General features: G+C 33.8%; 1 protein-coding gene across 2 annotated transcripts; it reads right to left on the bottom strand.

The window, feature by feature from the left end:
• Positions 1-2,025: 2,025 nt before the first annotated feature.
• Positions 2,026-11,693, bottom strand: LOC148621796 (uncharacterized). Of its 2 annotated transcripts, XM_088576506.1 has the most exons (3): positions 11,614-11,693; positions 8,996-9,136; positions 2,036-4,567 (listed from the first exon to the last, which is right to left on the bottom strand). In XM_088576506.1, exons 2-3 carry the CDS (start codon positions 9,077-9,079, stop codon positions 3,236-3,238), a joined length of 1,416 nt encoding a protein of 471 aa, XP_088432632.1. In that variant the 5' UTR covers positions 9,080-9,136; positions 11,614-11,693; the 3' UTR covers positions 2,036-3,235. The 2 variants fall into 2 exon arrangements, with proteins under 2 accessions (XP_088432633.1, XP_088432632.1); XM_088576507.1 differs by lacking the exons at positions 8,996-9,136; positions 11,614-11,693 and adding an exon at positions 7,886-8,223 and having other exon boundaries at positions 2,026-4,567.
• Between the last annotated feature and the right edge of the window lie 17 nt (positions 11,694-11,710).

Genomic DNA, 11,710 nt, shown 5'->3' with positions numbered 1-11,710 from the left:
AGGCCAGGGTTTTGAGCCCTATTTAGTCGCCTTTTACGACAAGCTAAGTGCTGCTGTGGGCCTATTCTTTTGACACCCGGACCCCGCATTACAATGTACTTATTGTGCATGTGATTGTATATTATGTCACATATGTGTCAATAAATTATTAGTTTTCTTCTAAATACTTTGTTTTTTATTAAAGCATGGATAAACAGTTGTACTGAATAATCTAAAACATGATAAATATATTTACAAACGTATTAGACAACGTAGACTTTTATTTCTAATATCAGAGACCTATAATTTAATTACAGGTCTATGCTAATATTCAGTTATTTTTTACTACTCGCTTTTGTTCCGAACAACATGTCTAGGTGAGACATCTGCATATAAATACAGTGTCATCGTAAGGGGACGAACATAAGATTCTTAGGGGGGTGGCAATTTTTCTCGGGTCAGAAATTGTATTTCCAGCCTGGTGAAAGTCAGATTATTTTCATCATAACCTTGTTTAGAATATTTATTTTCCATACTGTCAAAACTGTCAATTTTTTGTCTATGAAAATTTAAATATACATTACAGGGTTACCAAAATATGTGGTTTGGGTTCTATATCAAAGCATGTGTTACTTTTTATGTTCTCTATAATATAAGGCAAAGTCTCTACTATATCCGACAGGTGGCATTCCTGGACCTGAAATATGCACCAAATTTAACGGGAAATGTTGCGAAGGACTTTTTAGGGGACAGATTCGCATATCTATGTATGTGAATGAAATCTTCAATATCAATATTCAATTATAGTACGTGGGCTAAGATACCTCCCTCCCCTTTCCCGCGCACCCCCACTCATCAACCAAAATATTATTTTCAGACCAGTTTTCTGGGGGTAGGGTAATATTTCTAAACATTTTTGAAAATCCTTTCTTGAAAATATTTTTTATTTATTTATTTATTTATCTAGAAAATTGAATTATCAATCGAATTATACTAAATCTGAGACGTTTTAGTTGAGCAATAACTTGTAGAAACGACCGATCGTATGATATTTTTAAGGGGGGAAATCCAATTGTTTACATTTTTCGATCAATTCTGACTACGAAATCGCCAAAATTCATCGAAAGAACCCCAGAAATATTAATTGTGATAATACTAAACAGAAAATACTAAATAAGCTATTTTTTACTGAAGCATAAATACTCTAGTGGTTTTGACATGGAAAGATATGTTAAGTTAAGCGATTTTACGGTGGGGTAGGGATATTTTTTATTTTTCATTTCACCCAAAAACCCTAGGTTTTATCGCAAATTTCTTGGTACCATTGTAAAGTTGGGCTACATGATGATACCGATATTTGATTAGTTTGTTCATACATGCTGTCCCAGGAAGACTTGAACGCTCAAACAGTTGTGTCACAAAAATCTTGGCTTTTTGACCCAGTGGGGTACAAATATAGGTACAAATATAGGCTCATACTGAAAAAGAATCCGAGAATATTTTTTGGCGACAATTGATTCGGTATAAAGATACCTAAAAATCACCATGTAGTTGATAAGGGGTGCACGGTGGATCCTCCCAGCCCATTGACTACTACACTTTACCCCAGTAAAGTCATTTATGTACATGTATTTAATATTGCCACTGGAGACTATTAGAGAGTTGTATAATACTTGTGGAGTATTTTAAACATATATACTTTTCTAATTTATGAAACAATTGGGAGCGTAGCGAGCCAAAATTTTTTAAAAGATTTTGCGGAGGTCAGAATATTAATTTTCAATTCACTAGCCAAAATCAGAATATTTATTTTCAATTCACAAGCCAAGGTCAGAATATTTATTTTCTAGCAAATTGTAATGTCAGACTATTTATTTTCTGGTATGAGACCAGATTATTCGTTCTTAAATGTTCAGAGTCAGATTATTTATTTTCAAAATCTGCCAGGTCCTAAGAATCTAATGGTCGTTCCCTAGGCGTCGTGTGGACTGTTTTAGATTGATTAGCAGTTTCTATTACTCCTGGAAAGAAAGCGGGGTATATATAATTACTAAATGAGGTAGCTAAAGAATATATTTGTATTTTTATTTTTTTTTAAATCTAGCACCTCCTGCAGAAATCTGCATATCGATCCAGCAATTGTGCTTGTCGCAGTCAACCAGTACAAATAATACCAACAAATATTTAACTTACATAAAACCAATCCCAACTGTGAAAGTTATCCCATTTCATTCATATAATCTCACAAAATCCATATTACAGCCGTATTTGTTGACATATGTCTAAAATAGCTTTGTCATAGTGGAATAGTATTCGACGACAAATTTGAAGACAATAACCTTGACTACCCAGTACATGATATGAACACCCAACTGCTTGAATTCGCTCCATAGTTGGCCAGGAAGTGTTTCGTACTTTATATATACCGCTCACAAAGAGATCTTGGCATAAATACAGCGCATGTTACATTGCTAACCATGTGAAGAGGGGGAATTGATCGAGGTTTTTCAACACACAATGCCCGACACCACTGCGGGTTTAAGCCCAACTAGTGTCAAGAGCTCTAGGTATAAGTCGCTCGTGTGATTTGAACAACTCCTACAAGACAAGATTGGAATTATCTGGCTTTATACTGACACCAACTCAGAAAGTAGCATACCACTCAACAATCTAGCATTAATGGAGTATGGTTTTAACCAGTTTTCCATTTGGGAAATACCGCAAGTTGTATGGAAATATTCTGTTGAATAATCTCTTTTTACTACTTATCATAGGAAATCTATTTAATGTTCACACGAGATGTTTAAATAGACCTATTACTCTTCAATCCATAAAATGTCAACTGCTTGGGAAAGAAATAAGATTTCGTTTTTATTATTTTGATATTTCAAATTACGTCTTTTACCCTTTCAACTTAATTTCCTCAAAAACTTAAATTATTATTCAGTTTCTTCCCAACTTTGATATTTTCATCTCACTTACTTCCATTTTTATATAATTTAAACCAATTAGATTTATCTTTTTTTTTTATTTTTAAAACTAATTCATCAAAATAATGTTATTCAAGAATTTGCATTTTTATATTCAATTTCTCCATATTTGTTGTTTGTTATTTTGTAGTTAAACAAAACATATTTTGTTTATCAATATGTCAAGTCCACGAGCTATAATATTTTATGAACTTTAAATTATGTAATTCTTCACACACCGAATTTTGGTATATGGTACAACATATCGAATGTTATGTTGACATGTTTCACAATTCAATGTTATGCACACTTTTTAACAGTCCGAAAGCTTCGGTCCAGCTAACCGAATTACAACGAGAGTTGTTTGGTGAATTCCGAGTACTGTTGATAGCAGGCAGTTTGGAGGAGGACGACCTCAATGTTATGTTAGTGAAAGACCTCCCTTCACTCCCCATTCTTGATCTAAGTAAATCATCTTGTTTCTTTCGTCTCGTTTCATCACTCAGCACAAGTGAGGTTTTATTTCTTTTTATTTCTTTTTGTGACTGAATTTTCACTGGGACCTTCAGTTTTTCTCCAAAATCAAACACTTTGTGTTCTGTGGAACATGGAGGAATCGGGTTAGTTAAATTTTCACTGTAAAAGTCAAACTTTTCTTTTCTGTTTGTTTCGTGGTCTCCATAACCAAATTTCATCGGATATAAGACCGATGCTGTTTTTCTCAAAGATTCTGAAATAACACTGACAGTACTTTTCCTAGGAATTCTAGAGTTTCTTCTTCCAGCTTTATTTTCCCTTTCGAACTGGTTTACGCCGTGTTTTTGGGCGAGCATATGGACCATTGCAAAAAGTTTGTTGGTATCATGGGAATGTTTAAGTTTAATAAGATCCGAAAACGAAATTATATGTTTTCTTGGTTTTAGCGGTTTGAGTGTCAACGTGAAAACTTCCCTATCCGGTTCCTTGTTACTTGTATCGTTCTTTAAATCTTTCTCAAACGGAAGCGGCGATTCACATCTAGACGGAACAACATCAGCTTCTTCCATGGCAGTTTCGTCGCCGATCCTTGTCTGATTTTCCTGTTCGTTTTCAACTTCAACAATGGCTGGTAGGATGTCGAAGGGATTCAGAGAAGAACAGCTGTTCTCGTTTTTCTCTTCACATTTTGTTTTCCTAGTCCGTTTTAGTTTAATTGCTTCATTATTATTCTCATCCCTGTCTGACGAGATGGTTCCTTTATGTTCTTTGTCTTGTTCATCAAATGAGATTCCGCTGGTCTCGTTATTATCAACTTCATTTACACTCAACATTGAATGAATTTGATGCCATTTTTCTAATTCCTCTCTTTGTCTTTGTTCTTTCTCTTTATCTTCTTTTTCTCGTTTTTCCTTTTCGACTTTATGTTGGTGCTTTTTCTTTGAGTATTTGACCATGGACTTCCGGAGTACTCTTTGCTCCCTGGAGATATTATTGACAGATATTATCATGTCTTTTCTGTACACATTTGTTTGACGTTTGCATTCCACTTCACTGCTGGCCACTCGGGTAACTGTGACTTTACTGATTTCACTCTGTATCCCTGCTGCGCGTGCGTACGAAGAATTAGCCATTGCCATTTCCTGAAATATAAAATAATGACCTTATTGCAGATCGCTATTAATACGAATAAATCTATCGTGTCAACAATTTCAAGAACTAGATTTTCGTACTTGAGATTTTTATGTCTGCTAAGCCTTACTTTCATAAACGACAACGGGCAAATCAAGAAAAAACAATTTGCGAGAGGGAAATTCTAGGGGACTAAGATTGAAACGGTAATAAACAAAAGGCTCCCAGGAGTCTGAATCGCTCATATGGTTAAAGTTTGTCTTTAAAGGGAGATAAATCTAACAAAGAGTTGCGCAACAATTATGAATAAAAAAGACTTTGGTAGGAGTTATCATAAGGATCATTTCAGCAAATGAAAGTTTCTTTCTATCTATTATAGTTTTCAATATATTGGTTGAAAACTGCCTCCCCCCAAAGAAAAACGTCATTTTTCATCTTTCAAGGCCAATAAATCTTACAAGGAGTCGCTTGACAACTTTGATCCCTGAGGACTTTTGAAGGCCTTATAATAAGGATCGTTTCAGCAATTGAAAGAATTTGGCTAAACTTAAAGGTTTTGGCGATATATGCTAAAAACTACTCTCTGACCCCCTTGTTCTATTTTAAGAAACGACGGCCATGTTTTTCAACCGATCAAAATTCCCCACATCAGTTCTATGAAGAATACCCCAAGCACCATTCATGCCAAGTTTGGTTCCCATTGGTCAAGTAGTGTCAGAAGAGAAGATTTTGGAAAAAAATAACATTAAAAATAGCAAAAACAAAAAAAAACAAAAACAAAAACAAAACAAAAACAAAAAAAAAACCAGAAAAAAACGTCGAAAAAGGGCAACAACTCCAACATGGCTTAACAGATTAAAATGAAAATTTGACCAAAGATAGATATCATCATGCTGAACACATTTACCCCATCAGAATTTGGCTAAACCTAACGATTTTGGAGTTCGATGGATGAACATCCTTACATCAGTTCTATGCAGGATACACCAAAAAACAAGTTTGGTTCCAATTGGTCAAGTAGTGTCAGAGGAGAAGAGTTTTGAAATATTGTTAACGACGACGACGGACGCCAAGGGATGGCAATAGCTCACATGCCAGGTGAGCTAATCTAAGGAGAACGACTAAACCGTCAAGAAAATAGACACACAAAACAAAGAACATGAAATAACAAAAATAAGACACACATAGATACAAAAGTAAATGAGCAACACCGGCTCCGCTAAAAACAAGAAACATGGACCAGTTGCACCCGAAGATCTGGCTTAAAATGTCATAGATTTCATAGGTAGCCAGTTAAGCTTGTGTTCGAATTTGGTATTACTGTGTTAAGCCAAGTGGTACGTAATAGATTGTTTTGTTTGTTTGTTGGGGTTTAATGCCCGAGCAGCAATATTTCAGCTATATTCAGGCGACGAACATGAAAGGGATGATAAAATGAATATGAAATGATGATGATGAAAGAAAAAAAGGATGGGACACAAGGATAATGGGGTCGACAAATTTTGATTGCCACAAGATAAAAGGAAGGGATGGATAGGGTTGGGCAGTTTAGCCTCATGTGGCGAAGCGCAAAGGGTTCCTACGCCTGTCGAATACCACAGCAGGGTTCTTTAACGTGCGAGGAACGTGGCATCTTTCCCACCACTATGGTTTGCGGTCAGATTTTCCGTATTATAGCCTGACAATCCCAGCATGTAACACACCAGGGGTACCCCATTCCACCACCTGGGGCACACATCCCAGTTGCTCTGTGGGCAGAGCGCCTAACCCCGGCTAAGTTTCTGAGCACTATTTAGTCGCCTTTTACGACAAGCTTAGCGCTGCTGCAGGCCTAGTCTTTTGACACCCGGTAGCGTAATAGAAAATTTATTGTTTTATGACAATGGGGAAAAGACTTGTATACGTAAGACAATTTTAAATAGTGTGGCAACATCGTAAATAGAAAATAAAACTACGTAACAGACTGTCGTATGGTGTTTTGAAAGGAAAATAAAACAACATTTAAAAAAAATCAGACAATTTCGTTTACCGTAGTTTAATTGCATAACTCGAGTATTATTTAATTTGTACAAACAGTAGTAGAATTTTATTGTAGGAGCGATGACAGGCGGCAATATCAGGCGATAAACCAGAAGACAAATTATTTAGTGATATTGATAGAACACTTAGGTTTCCAGAGAGCTCCATTATTGGAGAAATATGCTAGCGAAATCAAAGATGACATTTAAATAGAACTGGAGAAGATTGCACCTGGAAGTATTTGATGTTTTAAAATTTTAACATTATATTGTGTAAAACACCATTAACACTCGCCTCTCCAAATTTGGAAGACTTGGTCTACTTACGCTATAGCTTATGATCAGCTTGAAAATTCTTCAAAAAATACATTTGGATTAGGTTTTCAAGTAATAATGTTTAAAAAAAACTTATTTTTTAAACAGACACATTGTATTTGTGTAATGGTTTATATGCTCTGATATTTAAATGTTATAAATCATTTGCTCGAGTTGAAAATAGTTTTCTGTTTTGTTTTGTATGGCACATTAGAATTTCTGTTTATATCATCTTCGTGTCGCAGAATTAAATGCGTAGTTCTAACCGATAAAGAAAACCCTTCTATCAAAAATTTACTACTTTTCTACTAAGTGAAACTGTTCTTTCAAATGAAATTTAAAATATCCGATTAAAATATTCCTACCCGCGACACACCCCTTGAATATTATTGACTTTTATGAAATTTCGTGTCCCATATGACAAAATCAATGTACCGTGTGTATTATCACTTCTTATTCTGCCTCGTTTTCTACATAGAAAAACACACAGAATCAAGACGGCGAATGTTGGTAATAGAAAAACTAACAAATATAAACAAAAAACGCCAAAACCACTAAACTATTGACTGCACGAGGTCCGAAAAAAAAAACTATGTATTGGCGATGGTGGTTGAACAAACTAAGGAGTCTTTTTTTATATAAAACATCGCTTTTGTTGAGGCAGTATTAAAAGCAATCCTTTATACTTTAAATCCCAATCGATTGAAGTAAAAACTAGGATTTGTCCCTTCATCAAAGCCTTGTTTAGTTTGGAATTATTTGAACTGCGGACTGCGGACGACGTCACAGTACCAAGTTAGTTTATGGAAAATAACCTACCTTGCCCATAAAGACATAACATTTATATCAATCAAAACAACACTATCAATATATAGTAAATCAAATGCATGAATCGGTTCATTTCATTCGGTAGTCTCTACATCATTTTCATGCAAAATTCAAATTGTAGAGAAAAAAATTATTAACATTTGTTTTTAAATCCTGCCTTATAGATACCTTTGTATATTCCGTTCTGATGTAACGTGAAAACTGTTCATCCTCTGTCCGTAAAGTCAATGGTTTTAGTCTCATTATTATTAAGTAAGAAAGCCTAACACACTAAAGCCGCCAGAAAGACTTCCAGTCTTGCACTGAATCGAGAGTTTCTGCAAAACTATGCTTTCCACCTATGAATTGAGAACGAAGACAGTTTCTGCACACCTATGCTTTCCACTCCTAATTTTGTATTGATTCCCTCATAAAATCTAACTTAATGTTTTAACTTTCAAGATAAGCATTCCTACACGACATATGTTACCGAAGCCTTTTTCAAGATGCAAACTTAATATGAAGATTAAATCAAATGGTATGGAATCGAACGGAAATGTTTCAAACATTAAATTGAATTTCTAGTTACCAATTGGCCAAACAAGAAATGAAATTTATCAAAAGATTGTTGTCTCATAATGGAAGGTTGAAACATTAAGATAAATGAACAGAACGTTTATTGAAGGATATACAGGCTATCGAAGTAAAATATTAAAATTCAATAACTCTTGACTTTCAAATTAATATTTACTTAGCACCGGGAGATGTGCAATTATGGCTCTCTGGTTCACTTATAAAATACATAGATTGTCCTTTTATCTGCATTATTGATAAATATCTAATATAAAAATGCAATAAGAATGGTTGCTTCTTAAAATGTTGAACTATTATATTCCATAATTAAAGTGCAGGGATATTTACAGTCTTAGCTTAACTAACTTTTATCATGTCTAAGACAACCCTCAACAATATTTAGCTGGATTCAGTAGAGACCCGTTACTTTCAACAGTCTAGTTATATCATAGCATTGTGTTACCGGATAGAAAAACATTGACCTGGGAAATCATATATTGACTGTGATAACACAGGGAGTTTAATACAAAGTCAATGGATTACAAAACACTTGTGGTGCGATGTATGGTGAACATAATGAGAACAGATAAACCTTACTTACTCTGGAGGCGGAAAAGGAAAAACAATACAGTGCTTGGGTGAGTAGGCCATTGGGATCTGTGCCCTCCACTTTATGATCAACTTGAATAAAAATATTGCTGTTGGAAATAAAATTCTCGAATTTACCTTAATGACAGCTTTGTAAATTCCATTTTCATACCAGCCATTGCATCCATTTTCAGTACCACCATAAGCCTGTGAATATGGCATCGTTTACGATAAAGAGCAGTACTTTTGCAGCATGTTCATGCAAACAATCGGTCTCTTCTGTCAATGAAATAAACATATGCAAAGAATTTGGTATCCATCAATTATTTTTCGAATTCCACGGATATCAAGTTTGTTCTTTATTAAATTGACCTACACTTCATGGTTTATATTTTGGGCCAAATGACAAAAACACAAATGGTAATAATCAATGATTGGGAATACACGCAATACTCTAATAATAGAATACCATCCGTAATAGAAAGCAAACACGTTTAAATGTATGCTCTCAACAAAAGAAAATTAATTAAAAGACATTATATATGTCATCTTTTTCAATATCAAATTACAGCAATTAATGATGGAGACGATCAATATCCCGGATGGCGACCTTTCGACAATAACAACAATGATTATTTCGCGACATCTTCATCATTTAAATGTCACATCTAGAGGAATTGATTGTACTTTTTATTTTTTTTTATACATGGACAAATCATGTGGGAGAAATAGCATAAAAAATCAAATAAACCGCACAACAGGTCATTTTGAGTGCCGCAAAATTACATGTACTTCTAGTCAGTATTTTGAGAGAAAAAAATCAGTCCCTAATACATTTAATTATGTACTTCAAACTATTAATTCAATCATGTAATAGAGAAGTCCTGATTACATGACTTATTACAAAAACCTTTAATATGAATATTATGAACCACAAATTGTTTAGCTTCAAAACACAAAGAGAACCGCAGAACTACATTTTATTCCATTGTGATCACGTAATTTTGTTCGGTATTATTTTATCTCTTATTCATTTTGATGTAAAATTTAGATTGGTAGGTATAAACTGCATGTCTTTACATGAAATCTTAGGCAGCTTAGAAATATTTATTTAAACTTTCGTTTCGTTCAATGGTTCATATACGAGTTTACAATTTCGCCATTAAAGGTATAAATTTAAATTCCATGAAACCACAGTTAACACACCTGCTTGAGGAATGCAGAATATTACATTGTACAAGCGTGGCTTATGAACAAAACAATCGTTGATGAAAAGCAAAACAATTACACTTGCAAAGCATGGTGCCATTGCATAAATCTATCTTTCTGATGCAGTGCCTTAAACAATCAATGATTGCTTGTCAAAATTTGAAGTAATTTTATGTGACTTGAAATGTTCCAATTGTATCACAATATCCAAAAACAACGTCTCTATAATTATTTTCATTACAAACATGGCAATGGCAATTTGTAAGGATGCAATTCAACAATTTTTCAGTATGTCGTGATTTCTGAACCCTGATTTTCTATCGTGATCTTAGAAAAAAAAATAGAAATAGCAAAAAAACAAAAAAACAAAAACAAAAACAAAAACAACATTAAGTTGTGAGTTGATCTTCAATCCCCTGTCCTTTGGAAAACTTAAAAAAAAAATATGCTTTCAAAGTTTACTTTTGGTCCTTAGGTAAAGCACAACAAACACATTTTGTATTGAAAACATGCATTACTTCAAATTACAGTGGAAACCTCCATACAATGGGAACGGAGTGTATCCGTAATCACTTGCACATGAATGTCATATATTCAAATTGACATTTTCCTTATGCTTGGTCGAACTGTTGTAATAGTCAGATGGTACGTACGAATACAATTTTAGATAACATTGAATGCAATGTAACGAAAACTGGTTTGACATCCCGATAAATGTCATCTTCCTGTTAATCGAATTTTCTTTTTAAAAATATTAACATCATATACGTTACATAAAAGCTTGTGTAATGCATAGTAAATTTCTTAATAAAGAGTAATCAAGGGAACTAAGATTCTAGCGAAAATCAAAAGAATGTAATCCAAGGACAGACCAGACATGGGAAACAGACATTCACAACAAGAACATGAAGTAACCAAAATAATATATACAAAGCAACAAAAGTAAATAAGCAACTCGGACTCAACTAGACTTTCGTACTAAACTTCTTGTATCTTTTACTCCAAGTTCCAAGTACTTGATAACTTTGTTTCATCTGAGGTGAACTTAACTGATGAGAAGTTTTCACCTGACTTAATATATAATGGTTGTTTCTAAAAACATATGATGCTTACTCGTCCGGTTGCATCTTTTTTCTCGCTTGTATATTTATCTTTCGCAATATTTTTGCACTCCTTAATTGCCATTTATTTGATTCAAATGCTGCTGGTGAAAAGTTACTCCTTGGAACACGTGTACAACACATCGAAATTTGCAACATATATGATTGATAATTTTGTTTTTATTTTTTTGTAGGAAAAGTTGATTCCATTTTTTTCACAAATGTTATTAAATAAATATAAGATATAAAGTAACACATGTTAAAAAAATATAAAAATTGAAAAAGTCTCAAAACTTGTAAATGTACTATTAAGGCAAATGCACATGTGGGCGGGGCGCATGCGTATAAATAAAATCATGGCACAGAGCTAATTGGTATTTGAGTAAAAACTTCGCTAACTGTAAAATAAATACAACATATTCTTTGAAAAAAAGTTTCACTACTTACTGTTCTATGGAGAAACTGTTGGTTCTAAATGTAAATTAGGTGGTATCATATAACTGTGACGTTAACTATTTCGACATGCAGGTTAATCCCTTGTAAT

The sequence above is a fragment of the Perna viridis genome, chromosome 3, assembly GCF_037379345.1.
Source record: "Perna viridis isolate PV_CMFRI_1.1 ecotype Kerala chromosome 3, ASM3737934v1, whole genome shotgun sequence".
Taxonomy (NCBI): domain Eukaryota; kingdom Metazoa; phylum Mollusca; class Bivalvia; order Mytilida; family Mytilidae; genus Perna; species Perna viridis.
This window is presented reverse-complemented; position numbering and strand designations above follow the sequence as displayed.